Source organism: Larus michahellis, chromosome 2 (assembly GCF_964199755.1).
Source record: "Larus michahellis chromosome 2, bLarMic1.1, whole genome shotgun sequence".
Classification (NCBI taxonomy): Eukaryota; Metazoa; Chordata; class Aves; order Charadriiformes; family Laridae; genus Larus; species Larus michahellis.
Window position 1 is genome coordinate 43,392,782 of NC_133897.1, and position 23,489 is coordinate 43,416,270.

Here is a 23,489-nt window from a genome sequence, read left to right on the forward strand (position 1 = left end):
ATGGATGACAGAGTTTCAGCATAGGGAGAGTTCAAGTGAAAGTTGATACATCGTCATCCTGCCACTTTAAAGAAAATTAAATCCATTTCCAAACTGTAAAGAAAAGCTACTACAGGAAAATATCAAATTACATGTTTCAAAAACATTCCACATTTGAATGGCAATTTTAAAATGCATTACTTTTATACACGACATTAACAAAATCTTATGCTTATGGGAATACCTCAATTTATTTTTGTATTTACAACTTTAGCAATTTTTTTAACAATTTCAGCTCTTCAAATATTTTTTCTAAAACTAACATCTGACATATCAAAAATTATCTACTTACCAGTAATTCTTGTTCTTAGAAGATATTAGTTATAACAGTTCCCCATTCCTGTGTCCATTCTTAGTGTGTAGCATTGAGTGAGGGATGTTCAGAGCTCAAAGAACCTTTCAACCATCTCACCAGTAGGTGGCACATTTACCCACTATAGAAGCATAACAGCCTATAACTGCCCCAACTGTCAGTACATTTTAATACAAGACAGAAAAAGAAAAACACCCTCTAAAACTAGAGGCCTGTCAATGATTATTATGACTACTGTATTATGAGAAAGAGCACTAAAACTGCATAACCTTCTTTTCTCAGAAGGTAACCATTATGATTGAATCCCAGTCTTGCAAACTTCATTCAGGATGCAGATATCTAATGAAACGGTAACAACTGAAATCTTAAAAACAAAGCTCAGACTGTCTCCTATATACATTCTATTCATATTGTTATCAATAGCCAACAGCCTCAATTAATTCTGAGGTAAGCCATATTTAAATTCTATGGACAGATAAATGGTTCATATGGCAAACAAATTCAGAAGCCAATTATAAGTTTGAAGTTTTCATTGAATTAGCTATAAAAATAAAATCCTATTTTCTTTTGCATTTGTTTTCTATTATATTTATTTCATCAGAATAAATCAGAAAATGTCGAGCTCTGGAATGGTCTTGAATTTCTTGTTGAACTCCAGCAAATTTTAACAGGTTGGGATGTTCCCTCCACCCAAATCTACTATCTGACACTGCATCTGTATTAGCTGAGCATTTCTGCTAAACTATTAGTATTACAGTTAGCAGTCCCACTGTATTAAAAATATCATTAGATTGCTATGTTAGTAACTGAAGTTTCTACTACAATTTCTACTACAGCTACTATTTGAAATTCAGAACTTGAGACGACCATGTTTAATCAGTTTATATACAAGTCTCACTAAAGGTTATCTGCACAACTGTAATAGCTACAAACATCCTTTCAAATGCTGCCTCAGAGCCTGAAGTCGAATTCTGTGGTAGCCTACTGTGGCAAAATTGTGACTAAATGGGGACCTGGCCAAGGTAACAAATTTATAAGAATAAAACAAGGGAGTCATGCCTCAACATACTGCCTGACCTTCTACACACCCCTCAAAAAAACCCCATCAACCTAAAAAAAACTTGTTTGGAATTTAAAGCAAGTTTAAAAAAGGTGAAAGGGAAGTTACGACTGGGTGAAATTTATCCAGAAACAGAAATGAAAAGCTTTCAGCAAACAGCGATAAATAACCAAAAAACAGCTGAAATGAGCTCCTCACCTGTTAGCAGATAAGGGGACAGGCAGTTGACGCAGTTAGTTACTAGCCATTATGTCTCATCAGTGGGTAGTTGCACATCAATTGCTGGTGAGGTGGTTCACCGGCCCCGAACATTCCACATCCAGTCACACACATAAGGCATGGATTGGGAGAGTGGGAAAAACTAGAAATTACAACACTTACCTTTGAAGAATACACAGTACTTTTTCTATGAATTTTCTTAAAGAATATATGATAACAACGTACGTGTAACTGCATGATGGGTGAAAATTGATCCAAAAGTGTCAAATTCAAAATCTTTTGATTAAGTGTATGCAATATATTTAACTTCAGAGTCAGTAAGTATTAATTTTTTCAAATACATTTTCTTAACCTGATATCAAACGTTATTAAGTTTCTCTACATTGCCAGATTCTTCATAAAGGTATTGTATACATCTTTAAGGTCATGCTATTTTTCTTCTTTATGTTGCATAAAGAGGCCTGAATGAAAACTAAGTTTTAATCTTTCAACTACCAGATATATTTGTTATCCCTAGTTTTACCAGGTATCACATACGTATTTAATTAAAATGCACACTTGGAAACCAAATATTCTACAATGAAATAAACTATCCCTCTTCCCACTGAACAGTGGGTTCAGCTACACTGAAAATGACACTGGAAGAAGTTATGTAGTAAAAATTATATACCACCAAAACACAGGCTACACATAATCTACCACTGAGATTAATGCTAATATTTCTGGGCACCTGCCTAGAGTAGGAGCCCCACTTAGTGTAACCACTGATGCGTATGAACCACTTGTGCTACCACTAGAATTTTCTGCTGTTTGACTCTTTCAGAAAAGATCTGTGCAAGGAGGGTTTTTAAGTGTCTGATTACAAATTCTTGTATTTCTCATCTTCTGGGGAAGCTCAGGGTTAAGATTCCCTAAAAACAGCCTCACCAATGACAAGAATTGCTTCACTGTTACTGTATCACTCATCTGGTGCAATTTATGAAGTGCAGAAAGGACAAAAGACTTACTTTCACCATGGTGGATCCCAGATCCCTGAACCTGGGTCATGCCAAGCTGGCATAAATGACAGTTACGCTAATTGGTTTCAGGTGATTGCCTTAGTGCCTGACCACCCCAGCAATTTGAGAAGCACAAAGACTGTAGTAGTATAGTGCTGCTTCATCATAACTGAAGTTTTGCTATGATACCATTTCACTACCACTACAGTTGCTAGTAAGTAAGAGAACACCTAAATCCTCTTACATAGAAACATAAGTAAAAGAAAATTTCAGGCCAGTTTTATACATCATAAAGCAATAAAAAGAAAGCCATTTTTCAAGAACACCAAAAGCCAATTTTGCCCTCCAAAACATGCTACTACTGGCTTTAAAGGGGCTTGTACATTTTTTTAACCTTAATTTCAGAATTATTTCATTACAATGTGTTAAAAAAGAAGGAATACAATTGTTCCATTCATTTTATATTTAATCAATACCATGTATGCTCACATAAGACATCAGTATCACTGATAATGACTACTAGTGTTTTAAAAACTAGTACATATTCAGAAATATTGCTATGAATGTATTTCGATTGCATTCAATTGCTCTGCCAGATCCTCTCATGCAAAGGATTACCTCACCTACTTACTTTTAGTAACCCAGATGTATTTCTTTTATCAAATATCTGACTGGGCATAACCTTAGCACACATTTTTATCACTTACATTTTTTATCATTTAATATAACTACTCACCTTTGTGGTAGCTATACTATTTACAAAGCTGATTTGCTGAAACCCTTTTTCACTTAAAGTGAGGCACACATCCCATCGTTCATTCACAACTTCATGAATAACTTTGAGTGCAACTCCTGTTTCATCCAGCTTGTCTTTTACGTAAAGGTCTACGTAACTGCGAAATCCATTTACCTATGAGTAATGCAGATAACAATTACTATTCTTTGCATAAAATACTCAGTATACTTAAAATATTTTAAATGAGGCTCTTACAGGTAATTTCTTCCCATTCAGCATGACTTTGACTCCTTTGCATGACCCAGCCAAATCATATGCTCTTCTTGTCATGAGGGCCACAATATCCTTATCAAGTTTTTCCATTTTAAATTTAGATAGATCTGGCTGGAATGTAATGCATGTGTAGTCATCACCATCGAAATGCTTAATCTTGGGTTCAGAGGTCTTCATCATATTGTTCATCCAAGTCTTTGGAAACAAAACATTGTAGATGTTAGTTTACAATCCATGTTATCCTCCTCCTTTGTTCCATTTTCCAGCTATGCTAGGATTCCAAAGGCTACCCAAGGAAAAGCTCACAGACTTCTTTAGGAGTTTCCTCCGGTGAAACACTATGCATAAAATTAATTGCTTTACCAAGATTTGCACAAGCATCAGTGACAGCAGATTTGTGGTTTCTGTAAATATGCAGGTATCATTACACTGATGGATATGATTCTAACGCAACTACAGCCCACTACAGAACTGCCTAAATTAGGTACAAGTGAGCTAGCTAAACAGTCCTTATTGCCATCAGTTTAATGCTTTCAATCTACCACACATTTCTAGAGAGAGGCTTATTATTCCGTGTGCAGAGACTCAGTAGTCTCTGAGATAGCATCTTTGTGGCTGTGCAGTGTAACAAAGCATGCTTCTTGACAAACCAACTTGCTCAGACTTGACTCAGGAGTCTTGGTATTGCTCCCTGTTTAAGAACACGGGCACATATATAAGACCAAGTACATGAATATATTTTAGTTTTAACAGAAAAAAATTGTTTATCATTTTTAGTCACTTAATACTCCCAAGAAAAATGTTACTTCCCAAAAAAACCCAAATTCTAATACGCAGAAGTACCAATTTTACTGACTGAACTACCTAGCCTGCAAACTCTACTCATGCATTTGAATGTCAAAAGATTAATTTCATGAAATATAGAAAATGTATTAAATTTTAAATTTATAATTACAACAAAGACAAGGGAAAAAAGTTGAGATAATTTCTATACCTGCTTAAAGCTGTGTTTGTATTCCTTGCAAGCGGTTTCAACTGTAAACTTTGTACTAAATATGTTACAAAGTTTTGCACCATAGCCATTGCGTCCACCTGAAAGAACAACACATATTAAGTTTTTTACAGGAGAACCATATTTATGATATACAGAGAGTATGACAATGAAGTAAAATGTTCCTATAGGAGACAAAAGTTTGGCCACATGTCAACAGCTATCAAAGGATGCCAGAGACAGGGTTTCACACTACCTTCAATTTAGTGCAACTGCTTCTACCTCTAAAAGGAACAGTTTGCTCCTCCCCCCAAGGCCAGGATGCTCCCATTGTCTCCCTTATTTTGATGTACCAGTTGCTTACTGAAAGGCAAGTGACCTCAACACCCTGATCTAGCTGAAAACTAGGTCAGGATCAGATCTAAATCACTCTGCAACCACACATCATAATATGGGCAAAACATATGGGGTAGGATAGAACAAAACTAACTTTCATTCATGATCTAAATTAGGTTTACTTCACGTTTGGGATAGTAAATCATATCCTAATTTATTAAATTTATTTTTCCCCTTCATTTCGAGAGCATAAATGTTTAAATGCTTGCATAACAATACATTCATTAAAATACGAAAATATTGTTTGTTACTGAATAATGAGTACTGACATTAAAGATGTAAAAGTAAAGTTCTCTGTAAACACTGATGTTAAATAAGAAAAAGTAAGATTTTTCTCGTTAAGTCATTTTACTCTAACAGACTGCTATAGTAATGGTGACTAAGTCATCATCGATTATGAAACAGAATAGAAAAAGTTAGAAGAGAAAGCATATTGAAAAGCAAACAATGGCTTAATTAAATAAAACAAAGCATGTTAAATAGTCTTGCCTGTAACTTTTTTCTCATCATCATCGTAGTTGCTGGATGTTAGCAGCTGCCCAAAGATTAAAGCAGGTACGTATACTTTTTCTACTTTGTGCTCCACAACTGGTATACCCTTTCCATTATTCCATATGCTGATAATGTTTGATTCCCTATAAAATAGTGAAGACATTAAGCCAATTAATCTTGAAGACAGACTCCTGCACACGTTTTGCCTGTTTAAATAACTACATAAAATACAATAAAAGACCATATTCTTAAAATTTTTATTCGCAGCTCTATCAATTTTAATTAAAAAACCCACTTCTTTGTGCTTAGTAGGTGACTTAGAAGGAGCATAATTGCCCATACATGACGGTATATCATATGACAATATTAACCCCCAAAAATTTGCTTGAAGAGCTTTCACTATGAACATGATCTGCAGCAGAATCCTGAAGTTTAGTGACAGAATTACACTTAAGTTAGAGATTTAGCTTTTTAGGTTTCATTGAAGTCCAGACAGACACAGCCAAGTTATCATCTGTTTAAAACTGTTATTTCCCAGTTGTTGTAAACATTGCAACTTACTTTATGTATCAATGCCAAAATCCATCAACATCTGTCACCGTTAATATTTGCAGCTCTCATACAGAATTTTCATTTCAGAGTATTATAGAGTTCAAAATCATGAAAGGTCAGGCAGATTTATACTACCATTTCCATCCCACTCCATGATAAAAACAATTTGGTCTACAGATAACGGATAATGCACTCAAAACTTGCAGAAAAATGACTTCTCAGCATATTTATCCTAAAGATTAGGTGCAAAAATTAGGTCTCTAAAACATTTATTATTCACTGAATAGGTACTACCAAAGGAACCCAAACAACATCTGTTTAACTACTGTACTTCTCATTAGGAAATATCTCTTTAAGTATTCAATTTTGAAAAACAGTAGTAATGATATATTTGCAATCTGCAGTTTCAGTGTGATATAGTTGACTAATTCAAACATAACCTCATCCTAATGCTAAGGGAGTTAACATAGAAGTTCAAGAGGTGCAAAATTATGTTACAAAACCTCAAGGTTGGTATTTATGATTTATGAGTAACCTAGCTGGCTATAGTTAGGTACTGCCAAGCTTTCATCTAATCATTAATTTTATATCTTCTGCTTTTAAGTTTCATTCAAGCAACATTAATGAGTAGTGTAGGAAAGCAAATTATTATAAATTCAGAATGGTAATACTTTTTTGTCACATTTTCATCTTAAAATATTAAGCTAATGTAAATAATTCCAAAAGTATTACTTTGTTTTTAAAAAATCCAATTTAATTTAGTAAAATTACTTGTACAAATCTGAACTACAGTAGCACTGGCAGGGAAAGTAAATGAAAACATGCTTTTACTTACGGATCAATGGATATTTTAATACAAGTCATGTTCTTGTCCCTCTGCTTATTGTCAGCAGCGTTTACTATGAAATAAAGTAGTACAAATTAACACTTTCTAGAAGTAATAATTAATTACTTGATCTGTAAAAGTGATTTTATATATATATTCCACCACAAGTTACAACGGTCCAGGTATTTCTTAATCTGCTATCTTTTTGCATATTCTGTATCTTATTACTGAGGTCTATAAATATGACCAAGTAACGGCAAGCAAGTATTTTTCAACCTTCTTATAATTACTGACTGTATTTCTAGCAGTTAGATTATCTTAGAAATAAATATAGAATTGCATTTTGTGAGCCTGTTCTCATAGCTGTTCTTAACATACTGAGCACTTCATTCTTATGTTGCTGCACTTCTTTGGATATTTATTATAAACATATCACACTGTGCATGTTAAAAAAAATTAGGAAATTATATGCATCACCAGATCAGTTGACACATCCTTTTACCACTGAAACCCAATCCTGAAAAAAGTCACATCCACTAAGGTGTGTTGTGATTGCAGCAAAAGTTACCTCTAAAGAGCCGTGAGACTTATAACAGTTTTAAGTTAGTTCCTAAACAGTTTACACATTTTTGGAGCAAAAGAAGCATAACTGGAAGTTGACATTTGATCAGAATTTAATTAAACTGCACTGCACTCTGCACAAACAACAGAAATCAGAAATGTGACTATGGCCATTAACCGCAAAAACACATTACAATCATTTTCAGTATTTGTCTCATCATCAAAATAAACCCCCAAAACACTAAAGGACATGAAGATAAATCCATTAAAATATCTTAATAGATCATAAGGATCTCAATATAAGATCAGATATTTTGAGGTGCTTTTGCTAAAATTATTAAGTGCAGTTTCATTAAAAAGTATGCAGAGCTACAATGTCCAATTTTCGTAATGTTATTACACTGACCCCTAGCTCTCAAACCACACTCTGTGGAGCACTTATCAGTGCTACATAAAGAAGCAATAAGCCATACAGTACTATGATAATGATCTTCCTTTTTAATGGGACAAGATCAAAGTGACTCCTTCCCATGAAAAGCCCATAAAGGCAGCACTCAAAAATGAGGTGACAAAAGATTTTCATTGCTATATTTCTCAGTAATGAGTAAAAAACAAAAATAAAAAATCCTTCTTTTCCACCTGGCCAAGATAAAGTCTTTATTGCCTCCAAGACAGCAAAGCTGTAAAGGATGATTACAGAGGTGTGGGTAAGCGCTGAACCCAATGAAGGTCATGATAAAATTTTCATCGACCTCAATAGAGCATTATTTAGTTTACAATGTAATCCCACCAATCTTTACAACATAACTTCATAAAAACTGATTAGCCCAAGAATTCAGGCCAATTAGCACAAAATATCCGTTCAGCAGACAGCATGCTTCAGATGTTGCACACCTCTACTGTTGGTTAGTCTTCAATGTGTGCCTGTCACCAAGAGAATATCATAAACTAGTAAAGTCATAGTGACTCAGGGACTTACTACAGAATTTTCTAAAAATTATTTGTTTGTGCCTCAGTCACTGTGCTTTTAAATAGCAGTATGATACTTATTTATTTTAAAACTGTCTGAAGTCTAGAAACAATCCATGTAAGAATCACCATCACCACCACTATCATTCTGTATAGTAGTTTTAATGATTCACGAGATGATGATTTAAGTTAACACTTAGAAAACTTTCACTTGTCTTCTTTCAGAAGAATAATGTTCTTTCAAATGTTACTTAAAACTGTGGCCCTGATCAATTTTGCAGATTAAAAATCTTGCAACAATATTAATCATAAAGAATGATCTAGTTTGGACATTCAGTAACAAATATTTACACTGTCTTACAAGATCAACTGAAAACACTCTTCCCTCTTTAAACTGTTCTGTAGTGCTGGAATTTTCATGCGCTGCAGCTTAGTGGCACTCTAAGTCTGTGATGTAAACCTAGATACAAATTAATGTGCTTTGAGAGCTCTCAGAAAAATACATACTCCACAATGCTAAAGCAATATTATTGTTAAAAACACTTACCAAGGATTTCATCAAAGATCTTGTACAAGCCTGGAACAAAGGTAACTTCTCTGCAATTCATTCCTACATCTTCATCATAAACCCACATTAGCTACATGTAAACAAAATAAAATAAAAATATTTACTTGTCTTGGTAAACCAGTCTATGATTCTATAAGATCTATTTACTTCAGAAACTTTACTCTTCTAATCTGATTGCTGCTGCCATAGGAGAAAAAAGTAGAAGCAGAAGTCTGTCAAAAATTACAACTGTACCCACAAAGACTTCCATAACGAAAATCCATTATTTTCTGCTTGGTGGGGAACTCCAACAATATAGACAGTGAAGTTCGAAGCAATTTGCAACTTCATAAAAACAGCTGAAAAATGTGCCAGCAGGAGGCTTAAATTCTCTGTTCTCTAACTAAACAAACAGAGCAAGGCACTTTTGGACCTAGAGCAAATGCTACCTACAAATATGTGTATATATTTGTGTGCATATAGGCATGTTTGTAAACACACACACATACACACATAATGATGTATTTACACACACTGGTGTGTGTTTATGTTTTGACTGAACATTTTCTGAGCATGTTTTTTCAGGTGAACCAAGCACTGCTTTAAAAAGTCTTCTCTTGACCCCTTCCTACACATGCATACATCAACACAACCACAGTTTTAGCACAATAATTCAGAATACTCAGAAAAAGTAGAGATTTGCATATTTATTAAGCAGAATAGTCATTTCCCTATTAAACCAACAAAAACTATTAAGACTGTAAACTAAGTGATGCTTACCTGAGTTAACGGTTCAACTGACCCAATATAGGTATCTGGACGGAGGAGGATGTGCTCAAGCTGAGTCTTCTTCTGATAAACTCGCTCAACAGACATCTTCTTTGAAGTGTCATTTTTATTAATGCTTTCTGAGTCTTCCTTTTTTGAAGCATTGATCTGATTATCAAATAATGTCTAAAAAAAGAACCACACCAACAATCAACCTCATTCATTCAATCTGTCACTCTCAAGATATAAACAAAACCTGACAGAGATTTAAATTACAATCAAAACTTGTCATGTAATTTAAATGTTAAGTTTTCAGATGTACTAAGATCAAGCTATCCTCTCAACAGAGAAAATTCAACAGATCACGTGACAGTTTCTTAACAAATTGTCACATATTCAAACTTCAGTGATTTACCAAACAGTATATTAAACAGAAATCACTAAACAGGGATTCACAATAATATATTACAAAAGACATACACTTCCTCAAGTATTTATAATACCTATTTTGTGCTTAAGCATTTGAATTCAAGCCACTGAATGCTGTTCTGAATAACAAGAGTAAAACTACTCTTTCACATTTTAGTTTGGACAATTCATTCAATGGGACTTAAGAAACACTGTAATGACTCTCCTATGGCTTCTGAATTGCCATAATTTACATTCTGTATTTAATAGAAGCAATTAAACCTCATACAATCCCAGTTTAAAATGCTTTATGACTATATAAGCCAAGGACTGTAAAAAAAAAGAATCACGTAGGCTAATGTTGGAATTTAAACAGAATTTAAGCCTAATGTAGCTGCAGATGATGAAGAGTGTCTCAACTGGAAGATCAAGCAGTGTAACAGAAAGCAAATCCACTTTTCAAGGGAGGATACAGGGATTTGGTGCACCTTTCAACAAATTTTCCTGATAAATACCTCCTTCCCATTGAACTAAAACCACACAAAAGGAAAAGTTAAAATCTCTCATAGCAACCAAATGTAGAAAAGGCCCATTCTGAGACATTAAGAGCATATCTACCAAGAGACTAGGTATAACATTTTACAGTATACATTCTTACTTACAAATAGGAATTAACTTAAAAGAACCAATTAACATGACTTGAACTTACATATTTATTGGCCTGGATAGCAAATAAAACAGAAAAAAAATTGTCACCACTTGCCTGATACCTGAAATAGCCTCCCTCTCTTACAGGGGGTTTACCAACTTTGAAACAGGTGCTACTTGGCCAGTAAAAACCATCAACAGACAAACAATGAGGACAAAATCCATTTGCTCCCATTTAGCTGTTTCCAGTAAATCTCTGTATAAAGTAAATATAGGCTAAATTCCAATCCTGGATTAACCAATCGCCATATAAATTTCTCAGCCAGAAAGTATCATCAGTTCTCTCTCAACTTAGCCTTTGTTGCAGCCTCAGAGAGCACTGAAAGGAAAGGGTAAGAAAGCATATAAGCACATAGCAACAAGCAGCAAAGGATACAGACCTCGCTCAAACAACTTCAGCAGATTCAAAAAGGCCCAACACCAACCTATATCATAAAATTAACAAGGACAATTCTCCCCATATTATTCCAATTTGTCTTCTCCAGCTTACACTCTCTTTAAGGTTTGATGCCTCCCCCCGCCTTAACAGGCACAGGAATAAAGCATTTCATTCTATGCAGAACAAGGGAAATTACCTTTCTCTTCCAGATTTAGAGACCACATTTTTTTAGTTTATTTACAAAAATGCTATGAAACACGTACTTTGAGAACCTTTAAGACAAGCAGACTGTGTGCACCAGTGATGACAACAGCCAATTATTTGGCCCTGAGTAAACCTAAAGAGGGCAAATGAGAATCAAATATTCTCTATTACCCAGTCCTGTAACTGACAACATCCAAAATAAGAGGGGGAAAGAACCCTGGGGACCCCACAATCCTGCACCAAGATTACACGCAGCAGAGCTGGAACCACAACACTAACTCTCATGACTTTTCTTCTGGAGAACATCACATCTCCCGCCAAACAGGGAAGTTGCAAGATCACACGCACGTGTGATTAAAGTGTTTTGGTGTCCAAGTCAATTTAGTCTCCACACTGTCATCTGGTCTTAAACTGTGACAACCCCACCACCCCCCCCTAAAAAGATTAGCCGTGGATCAGCTAAGTAAGCAGAAAAGAAACTTTGCAAATGTATATACTAAACTGATATATGGAAGAGAAGGAATGAAATTGTTACTAAAGAAGCATTGACAATAATTGTAACATAAATTTTATTTCATTGAAGTAGTTCTGTGAATGATATCCAGGCTCCCAGTGAGCTTCACTGCATGGATACATTAATATTTTTAAGAAAAAACTTCTCACCTTACTGGCTTTATTTTATGATCATCTTTGATATCATACCTCATAGGAGTCACCCTTTGCTCACTTACTGGGTTCCATAGCTCTGTTAGCACTGTTCTACTATGTTCACTTGTTCTAAAGGGGAGAGATTTCTCAGATGAAGTGAGTACTGAAAGAAGGGAAGAGAGGAAATGCAACTCATAGAAAGCAAAAGAATTAAAGATGTAAAGACCACCAGAATCTTGGTCAATCTTAGGTTCTCTTCTATTTGTTCCTTAGGTTTCAAGAGGTTTTTACAGTCGGTGAAGTATATGATGGGCAGTTATCACATGCCAATTCTTCAGTTGTCATGTACATCACTGTTGTATTCTTATGACTGTTCTGAGACAGCTCTCTAAACTGCTTCTACTTCTACAGCCTCTTAGGACTAGAGTCTAACCATGTATCTAACAACTCACTAACACGGAATAAGAATCAAATCTTAGCCTAATAAATCCAGGCTACAATTTTCCTAGCTCCACTAGCCCTACTTGTCCCACAACATGTTTGCAGAAGTCAGTATATTAGAAAAAGTCCATTTTATTGTGACTGAATGAGTGCCTCGAGATTGTGAAAAATTCCTACAGAATAGAATTATTGGGAAGGGTTTCCTACAAGCCATTGCCTTTAATACAACACTGGGAAACGCATTTCTGTTTTCCAGTTAAAGTCTTACTGACAACCTGGAGGAGATTATACTTTCCAACTTAACAGTAGGAAATATATAGAGTATCAAAACTACTTCTGTTGAGATGCCACTGCCAGATTGTTTTCATGTTGACAGAGACTAAAGATTACACCTAGATAAACTTTGCTGCCTAAAAAGAGCTAGTCCTGCACAAGTGTCGCTTCTTGGGGAACAGTTCGCTTTAACCCACGAGTAGTAAGGATCTTCTGTTACTTTACTCCCTGTGACAGCTATGTCTATTACCTTTCATAACACACTAATTAGAACCTGATTATGTATTATTGGGGGGGGGGGGGCGCGGGGAGGGAGAGGGACCACAAAGGATCAGCATAATATTTTTTTCTTCTTGGTCAGGGGGTATTACTATTTAAAAAAAAGGGAAAAAAGTAGTCTTAAAGAACTTTAATTCTATAGTTTTTACTAAGACAACACAAACACATTTTCAGTATGCTCTACTTAAATGTTGAAGTTCCATTGTCATAGAACACGACAGATTTTATTTGTACAATCCTCCAAGTACAGTATATGTTCTGTATGACAAAAATACATGTCATAAACATTCAGAAGTTAACTTACACACTATTGAAAGACAAGCATAAAAACAAAAACCAGAAGCTATTCAACTACATAAACTAATGTTATTATGCAGGCATGCAAGCATAAGAAGCGTGCAGAACTGCAGTTTCCCAGACCAAGCCTCTTGGGCTGTGCTGTACTCTGAAACAGAAGACCAACTCTGAATCCCTGCATCTCCATCTTGAATGGGCATTTTTAGAGTTCAATAGAGTTCAAGTGACATTTAGAACTCATCCCAAATCCACGGATCTATGGACAGAAACATCCTCCACAGTCTTTCCATTATGTGTTTTCCTTGACATCTTAAAAAAAAAAAAAACAACACATTGAAAAGTGCTTTCATCTGCTGAGTTTCTACTACTTAAAAGGCAAGTAAATGTAGCAGGAAAGCCCTCCCTGTCGTCTTTTTTTTTTTTTTTTTTGGTTAAACTGAGCAAGCACTAAACTGCAGTGTTGTTAAACTGACAATCTCTTCTGTATATTTTGGAATTGTCTCAAGAATGCCTTTTGTATTCTGTCCCATATGAAAGATCTTCATATTGTTAGAGCTCCAATAACACTTCTCAAAACAGCACCAGCTGTTGTTTCATGAGCAAACCCCCTAAAGAGAATTAACCAAGAGTCACAACGGGCTTAAGTCTTCTGCTTCACAGTAAGTCTGGGTTTTGTTTGTTTGTTAACAGGTTACCCAATTTTCAGGGTCTGCTTTGCAGTCTTAATGTTGCCAATTTTTAATTTTTTATTTTTTTTTTTCCAGACACAGAGTCTGACTTTCCCACCATTCTCGTGACATCCAAGACTTTGCAGATTCTTGGTAGTCTTTCAGACTTTCTAACCCTCCAGACTGATGACAAATATACACATCCACATACATGTAAATCAGCAAGATGACCATCCTTAAGAAGTTTGGAATGCTAGAATTTTTTGCACTGTGCATCCTTCTTTGTAGACATGCAGTTACACTTCATACAGTGACTCAGATGTAACAAGCATCTTAAACACTCTTAACAAACACAGCACAGTGGTAACTGTATGGAAAAAACATACTGATTCTCAGTTGATAGCAGTTTCTGCACAGTTTACTACATGAAGACTACTGCGTATGCTATCACAACCATGTTTTATTACAGTAACTGCTTTCTCCAGTATGATTGCAGAGTTTCTCTGAGACTTATTTTTGCTATAAATTTACCTAGTACTGTGTGAAGCTTATAGTCTTTCTTCCCTTTTGCAATCTCAAGAGTCAAAACCCAAGTAGCCTTTAACAGATGCCAGTTTGGCAACAAGACTTTTACTGCCTACCTTCAACCTAAAAACTCGCATATTTGTTTTTAGCATCGTCTTTCTTCACTGTTTGCTTTTTTTTCTTTTTACAGTCTCCTCCATTGACATTTCTACATATAACAGAGCATGTATGACATCCGTATTACGTCACAGACTTCTATTGCCTGTTTTTGATGAAAAATGGGTCATGTAGTCTCCCCTTGTGTTTCGAAATCGTGTTGAGTCACCATGCTGAGTTTGGTTACTTATGCTGCAAACAGCTGTACATCAACACACTGAATCTTAATACACATTTGATAGGGAAAGTTTGGCAGCCCCAGAGAAAAAACACTCCGATCTAAACAGACAATAAAATGTAAAGCTACCACAAAGAACATAGGTTTCATCACTAGTTTCAATGTTGACATAACTTGAATATAGATCTTTAGGTTGACTCCTTATTTTAAGTGGGAGCTTTACTTTCATTTAAGTAGATGAATTTCACACTTTTGCAAGAAGTTGAAAATTCTGAAAAATGTTAACGTCTCTCCCTACTTACACAGGCTTAAATCCTGTGTTTGTCACTGTCATCTTCTCATCCACAGTGTAAACTATCTCCAAAAAACACTAACCTGATCTTCTATGACAAGGTGACCGGCTTAGTGGATGAGGGAAAGGCTGTGGATGTTGTTTGTCTACCTGGACTTTAGTAAACCTTTGACACTGTTTCCCACAGCATTCGCTTGGAGAAACTGGCTGTTCACGGCTTGGATGGGTGTACTCTTTGCTGCATGAAAAACTGACTGGATGGCTAAGCCCGAAGAGCTGTGGTAAACAGAGTTCAATCCAGTTGGCGGCCAGTCACAAGCGGTGTTTCCCAGGGCTCAGTATTGGGGACAGTTCTGTTTAATATCTTTATTAATGATCTAGACAAGAGGATCGAGTGCACCCTCTGTAAGTCTGCAGATGACATTGAGTTGGGCAGGAGTGTTGATCTGCTTGAGGGAAGGAAGACTGCACAGAGGGATCTGGACAGGCTGGATCGATGGACTGAGGACAACTGTATGAGGTTCAACAAGGCCAAGTTGGGTCCTACACTTGGGTCACAACAACCCTGTGCAGCGCTACAGGCTTGGGGAAGTGTGGCTGGAAAGCTGCCCAGTAGAAGAGGACCTGGGGGTATTGGTCAACAGCTGGCTGAATATGAGCCGGCAGTGTGCCCAGGTGGCCAAGAAGGCCAAGAGCATCCTGGCCTGTATCAGGAATAGGTGGCCAGCAGGACTAGGGAAGTGATGGTATCCCTGTACTTGGCACTGGTGAGGCCACACCTCAAATACTGTGTTCGCTTTTGGGTTCCTCACTACAAGACAGACACTGAGGTGGTGAAGCATGTCCAGAGAAGGGCAATGAAGCTGGTGAAGGTTTTAGAGCATGTCTGATGAGGAGCAGCTGAGGGAACTGGGGATGTTTAGCCTGAAGAAAAGGAGGCTGAGGGGAGACCTTATCGCTTTCTACAACTACCTGAAAAGAAGCTGTAGAGAGGTGGGGGTGGGTCTCTTCTCCCAAGTAACAAGTGATAGGACACGAGGAAACAGCCTGAAATTGCACCAGGGGAGGTTTAGATTGAGCATTAAAAAAAATTTCCTCGCTGAAAGGGTTGTCAAGCATTGGAACAGGCTGCCCAGGGAAGTGGTTGAGGTCTCATCCCTGGAGGTATTTAAAAGGCGTGTAGCTGTGGTGCTGAGGGACATGATTTAGTGGCGGACTTGGCAGTGCTACATTAACAGTTGGATTTGATGATCTTAAAGGTCTTTTCCAACTTAAATCACAGAATGGTTCGGGTTGGAAGGGACATTAAAGATCATCTAGTTCCAACCCCCCTGCCATGGGCAGGGACACCTCCCACTAGACCAGGCTGCTCAAAGCTCCATCCAGCCTGGCCTTGAACACCTCCAGGGATGGGGCATCTACAACTTCCCTGGGCAATCTGTTCCAGTGCCTTACCACCCTCACAGTAAAGAATTTCTTACTGATACCCAATCTACATTTACCCTCTCTCAGTCTGAGGCTGTTACCCCATGTCCTGTCATTACACTCCCCAATAAAGTGTCCCTCCCATTCCTTTCTGTAGGCCCCCTTTAGGTACTGGAAGGCCACTATAAGGTCTCCTCAGAGCCTTCTCTTCTCCAGGCTGAACAGCCCCAACTCTCCCAGCCTGTCCTCATAGCATAGGTGCTCCAACCCTCTGATCATCTTCGTGGCCCTCCGCTGGACCCATTCCAACAGGCTCCAACAAATGATTCTATGATTCTGAAAAAAAAAAAACAACAAACCAAAACACAAAAAACAAACGAACCCCCGAAACAACAAAACAAACAAAAAAATTAATCCATTTTTCTTTAGTCTGCCCATTTATTCCCCATTTTAGGTGGCAAAAAAGGGCTTATTCTCTAGATCGTTCATTTAGGCTTGTCTGATGGAGAAGAGACATCAGTATGTGAACAAGAAGTTACCTTCACTTTGGCTTTGTCTTTTCTGCCTTAACCTCCTACAACTATTACATGCAACAATTGTTCTCCTGAAAGACAAATGCAGCCCTGGGACATAAGAATTCAGAAACACATATGCCATGTGTCCTACATTCCCTTAAATAAACTGTACAATAAGCACATTTAGTGGGACAAGAGAGTAAATTTTGAGTGTAATTAAGCTGTAAAACCCAGGGAGGCTAATTAAGCAACGAAATCCGGGGATGTGGTAGATTTTCTACCACTTACAGTTCAAAACAAACTGCCTCTTCTGAGGAAGGTATGCTATACCTCAAAGAAGTTCTAGGTGCGATATGGTAATTATTCAGTAGTTCTATTGATAACATGCACTCGATTGTAGTGTGGCGTTATATATTGGATCATAATGGCCTCTTCTTGCCTTAGAAAAATAGATGACGAAATACATTGTTACCTAAATATTTTGCAATCTTCCCAAAAAAACCTCTGGCTGAGAATACCTCCCACCATGAAAACAAAACTGGAGGGAGTTTCAAAATAAACCACTCTCCTACTGTGTTTAACAAATGGTTTGGCTCTCCTGCCAAGATGAAAACACACAAAAGTAACAGTTCCCTGTTACCACAGCAAATTTCCATAGACCTTTGCATACCATTAGTGGCATGAACTAAATCTCTCCATCGTATCCTCCGCAAAGCTGATTGTAGGAAGGAGTTCCCAGTAAACTCACCCAGAACCAGTCTCACTCCAGTGAGACTAGCATGTTTATTTTAAATTCCTAAATTTTTTATCTCCTGGTTTGGACAATTTGCTCTGGTCTCTGAAAGCATCACATCACATAGAGTTTTTTTTTATGATGATTCAGTTATAGAATAACTTGAGGACGGTCAAATTTCCCCGTTACAGGAAAATGCAAAAGTCAATTGCTGCCAAAAGGGAAAAATCCCTTCCGTCTTCCCTCCTCCACTGCTTCTCCACTCCATATAGTGGAATCAAACCAGTTCAAGGAGCAAACAGAACCCTCCCCCCGTTTTTCATCAACCAGAAGTGATCAGTTGTCCGCTGGTTCATTTTCCTGAACAAGATTGCTAGAGAATCAGACAAGTACTGGTGCAACAAAAAGAACAGAAACATACAGCTAGGAGGATAACATTAAAAAACACCACACTTTTCAGCAGATATCATTAGATTGCTTAGCTGCACCATGAAATTACATTCTTTGAATTACATAGCTTCATCTTCCTATTAAATAGATAAACAAAATAAAGGCATCATCCTTATTTTAGGATTATAAATGCACAATATAGTAGCACAGTAGACTTTAATGAAAATTTAGGGATTTGCTTTCTCCACAAGAGTTTTGAAAAGTGAAGAATACCACTCTTGTGCAAGTATGTAAGCTCACTATAATTACTTGTGACCAGAAAATTACATATAGTTTTAAATATGAATTCATTTACATTTATATTGAGTTACTAGAGCAACAGTTCTGTTTTCTTTGGCACAGATTTGGATACAATCAGCAGTACCTTCAGATCCTGATCTTTACTATTTTCTTTAAAAGCAAATGTCTAACATCTGCCCATGCATGATGACAATTTAACTGAATTTTACTGCTAAATTTTTTAAGGGTCTGAAATTTTTCAGTTGTCTATCCCCTGACAAGTTCTATTCCAGTACTAAGTTTTGATATCGTTTACCCAGTATCAAAAAAGTATACGTACGGATGCTTTGGTAACAAATTAATCTTTTAAGAATCTGTTTTTCCAGATAAAATTCAGAGACAAGGAAGGGCCGGGGGGGGGCGCGGAAATCACTCTCATGGAAAAGGTATTTATTAATGTTAAAATTTAAAACAACTTAAGACAGTTTTCCTACAGATTCTTAGAACTGCGATCCTTGGAACCACTGAATGAAGCTGGCTGATGACTGAACAACCAAACCTGTTTGGTCTACTGTTTCATCAGCCAACTCATACACAAGCTTTCCGCCAGCCAAGAAATCAAGTTATAGTACTAATATCAGAACTCCAGGTTATTAGCATCTGGCAGCACCTCTTCATAACCTGGTTTTTCCCATATCCTTGCCTTTTTAAATGCTTTACTGCATCACCAGTTTGAGGGCTGCGTAAGCATTCTAGACTCTCAGCACCATTTACATTTCCCAACTGAAAACATTACTTCGAAAGGGAACACCACCACCTGATAGGCCCTTCTGACGAACAAAACCTTTGAAACCCATTCAGGCTCTACATCAAATACCACATTCCTAGAACAGCACTGTGATCTTTCCTTCTAGATCATATGGGTTCTATGGCCAGCTGAATCCATATTGTACCACAAGGTATTTTTACTCCGCCGAACTGTCTTCAGATTAATAAACGAATGGTAGAAAATAACTGCAGAAAAAGCTTCAGGCATGAGTAAGACAACATTCAAGACATTCATGCTGCAAGAGAATACATGGAGCAAATCAAACAGGCTAGTTTTTCAGCTCATGTTAACTAGCATAGTAACATGTAACAGGAGTCAAGTTGCGATACAACGAAGCAGTGACTGAACCCACACATGAAGATTTTATCCTACACAACACCCAAAGGCCAGTCTTTTCTAGTCAGCTTCAAGATTACTAGTCACGCTACATTAGTGATAGAGGAGAGCCCAAACATCACTTGGAAGTTACTTATTCAACTGCACTCTTCAAGAGGAAGAGATTTTCCTCTGTACAATAGAGTTAAGTTTTTGAACTCTCACAAACTTAACAACTATCAGTATAGTACTATAGCTGTACCTTCACGTTATCTTCACGTCTACCTTGCACTGACATACTAAACACCTTGACTGTGATCCTTGAGCTTTTTGTACTTCATAACTTATATGGTAGCCTAAAAAGGAACACAGTATGATTAGTAGTAACCATTAAAAGTCTGCTTCCCAGAATCTTCAAAAGAAAAGCAACAGCAACATATTTACTTAACACAAGGTGCCACATAAGAGGAAATCAATGAGTTTTTTTCTTTTTAAGAACTATCCCAAACATAGAACAAACTCAAAAAGTTTATGAATAATGATCACATTGCTTCCTCTCAAATACCACAGCTTGCTCCACAATAACATACACATCTGCTTTTTTATTATTAGAAGGCTGTGTTATATGCTAACACAGCCACATTTTCTCGCATTCCATATTTTCAAAATTTATTCTTTTCTGCCACATTAACATAAATATGAATCCAGTGTTCTTTAAAAAAAAAAAGTAGCTCAAGTTTAATTGCTCAACTCCTACTATGCAACATCTACTGTTCCTCTGGAGATTTTACAAATATTGAAATGTTTTATAAGTCTCATAAATATACTACATATTCTAGTCTCAATCCTGTAGTAAACTCCATGAGAAAGGAAGACAGAATTGGTGTTCCAGACATCTACAGCAACTCAGAAGGAGGAAAACAGAGGAAGCAACGAGTCAAAAAAAGCCTGAGCCCTGTTCCAGAACTCCCCCTTCCTCAGCCACTCATCCTTCAACAACAACATTCCTACAGAAGTTATTATGAAAAGCCTTTCAGGACTGCTCATTAAAAAAGCTGTCAAAGATCACCAAAACTCTACCCATTAATTTGCAATTTAAGAATTACATCTTGGCAGGCAGAAGAATTCACCCCTCCATAAAAGGTACCTTATAAAAGACTTATATTTTCAAATATATTTTGAGATTAATTTTTAAATGGTTCAGCATTTTCATCATCTTTTTGTTACCTGACATGTATATTTATCACTCAACTGGCAAAGAAGAAAGTCTAAATGGCATATATTGAAAGATTTAACTAGTATCAGGAAGGGCAGGTTAACATGACACAACTTCAGGTTTGCTTTCTCTCAAGTATCTCGACCACCTCCCTCCCTCTTCACCAGCTAACCAGGTAAGAAACTACCCCCCCTGCTGATTCCTCACATGCCTATACAGTCTCTTATTTGTGCATTTTAGAAAAACTCTTTCCCAGGTCTGCTTAATAACAAAATAGAGTAACTGCCTCACTTCTTGTAACTGCTGTCCTCCGAGCAGCTTGCCTCCATTTTACTCCAAGATTGTGACATAATACTGCAAAGTTTTCATGACAATACTGCAATACAACAGTGGTGGAAAAGACTTTAAGTTAGGATCACTAAATAACATATGATGAAAACATTACCTCAGCCAACACAGAAGTCTGTGTTGATGCACAGAGGCAATAGCCTGAATGACTCCATACACTAGAACTAAGATGGTGTTATTTTTCCCTAGACACCTTGCCATTCTTGTATATTTATATCATGGTATGCAACTACCAAGGGAATAAACACAAGATTGAAATGTTCATACACTACTACACTATCTTCCCTAAAAAGTCAAAATACCCCAGAGGTACCAGATATTGGACAGCTGCTTTCCAATATCTCCAGTGAAGCTCACGCTACCAATTTCTCATAGGTAAAGGTGCTCTGCTTAGGAGTTGACTACAGAATTCTAACCGCTCTTATAGAAACATTACATATCAAGTTATCTGGTTGCAAGAGGTTGTTTGGTTGGTTGGTTGGTTTTTTTTCTATTTTATCTCGGCTTCTTTTCATTTACAAGAAAATAACTTTTCAATGTTATCTTATAGCTCCTGCAATTTTGTCATGACAAGAATATATTGTTCCTTGCTCTTTCCTTGAAGATTCCTTTACAGATTGAGAAAGCTAGTGTATGAGTTTTTGGCACCTCACTAAGGCAGACATTTGTCCAGGTTTTCATACACCTGTACTTCTTGCAACTGTTCAATGTCTTAAAGAAGGAACAGGAAGCCTCAGTCTAACCAGACCCACTCATTCACTCAAAAAAAAAAAAAACAACCAACCACCATAGTGAAAGAAATCAGTACCTCTTCCAAGACACACAGCTTTCATGAAAGGAGGATTGCTTAATATCTCAACTGCAATTCTACCTCATAAATCAGGAAAAACACACATAGTAGATTAAGCAATTTAATGATCTTTTACACCTTTTTTTTTTCCTTTAAGACAGTTTTTAAAATTATGTCCAAAGAAAAATATAGATCTGATATTTAGATCTGAATCTTTCAAACATCTTCTAACTCAAGCAGTCTTTACACTAACTTTGCTAATGTCCTTTTGTCTCACTTGCAGAAAAAAACCACAGAATTGCTTAGATATGTGCAGTGTAACAAATACACAGATTTATTAGTTTAACAAAATAAAAAATTAAAATTGTACTTTAATTTACTTTCAGTAACAAACTGTATTTAAATGTAAATTGAAATTGTGTTGAGATGCAGACAGCATTTTAGAATAGCTTTATTAAATGAAGCTAGATGAGCTGATATCATAGAAAAAGTTTAACAATACGCACTTCAAAACACAATTTAAAAGGACTCGCATTATAAGAGCGAAAGCATTTGCAATCACACTGAAGTTTTAAAACTAGCAGATCTGATCCTCACTTACTAGGGGGAAGGAATCTTTCCCTGCTTTTCACATCAACCTTTTGATTACTCATTACTGAACTACCTGAAGAAAATGGCAAGAAAACATTGTTTGAACAAAAAATACTAAGAACTGGTCTATCACTTTGCTTCTGAGGAATGCTTTTCTCCTGTGTTTATAAGAGCAACGAACATTTGGTCTGTTTAATCTTGACACCTCCATTGGTCACTTGAACTTAAGTTATACTTTAAATTTTAGTATTTATTTTCAAAGTTCTGTAAAAACATTTTATATGTCTTGACTTTAAACTCACTTTTAATTTGGGATATTAGCATTAAAATACATTCTTCCAAAACATCTGGGTTTCTCTACATGTACTTGAGAGGACACCACTTGAGAGGAAACAATGTAGGTCTCCAAGCATACAATTTTCAAAACAGGCTTCTTCACATTTAGAACTACATAGCTCAATCTGCTTTTGAAAACTTTCAAACCCCCTATATAGTGCAGAAAAATATTTTCTTTGTGGGTGACTTGCAAGAAATTCACCATGTAAATTGAGGAAAAATAAGTTTTCTGTTCCAGTTTTCATTTCCAAGTTCTCTTTATATAATCTATAATATACATAAAACCCACTCCCAGGCATGCAATCACTCATATCCATCAGCTATGAATCGCATGTGCTGCTTTTAATTAATTGAAATATAAACATGTATTGGAAGGCTTCTTTTGCATGTACACACGCAAGACAGTTTACATGCAAGGTAAAAATCTAATTCTGGAAAATAAAGTCTATGTAAATAAAGTACTAGATTTAAATGATTATTTTTTTTCAAATCTAAAATGCCTACCTTAGACTACTTATATGCTCTT

At 36.5% G+C, this 23,489-nt stretch overlaps 1 protein-coding gene across 7 annotated transcripts in view; it reads right to left on the reverse strand.

Annotated features, from left to right (window-relative positions):
• Nucleotides 1-23,489, reverse strand: part of TOP2B (DNA topoisomerase II beta) — a 67,157-nt gene that overhangs the window by 38,553 nt on the left and 5,115 nt on the right. For all 7 annotated transcript variants that reach the window (XM_074575044.1, XM_074575043.1, XM_074575049.1 and 4 more), the window contains 7 exons: nt 9,753-9,926; nt 8,973-9,063; nt 6,905-6,968; nt 5,515-5,660; nt 4,633-4,730; nt 3,621-3,833; nt 3,366-3,539 (listed from right to left, as the gene is read on the reverse strand). In XM_074575044.1, coding sequence (XP_074431145.1) covers nt 3,366-3,539; nt 3,621-3,833; nt 4,633-4,730; nt 5,515-5,660; nt 6,905-6,968; nt 8,973-9,063; nt 9,753-9,926 — 960 coding nt within the window. The remainder of the gene's footprint in view (nt 1-3,365; nt 3,540-3,620; nt 3,834-4,632; nt 4,731-5,514; nt 5,661-6,904; nt 6,969-8,972; nt 9,064-9,752; nt 9,927-23,489) is intronic.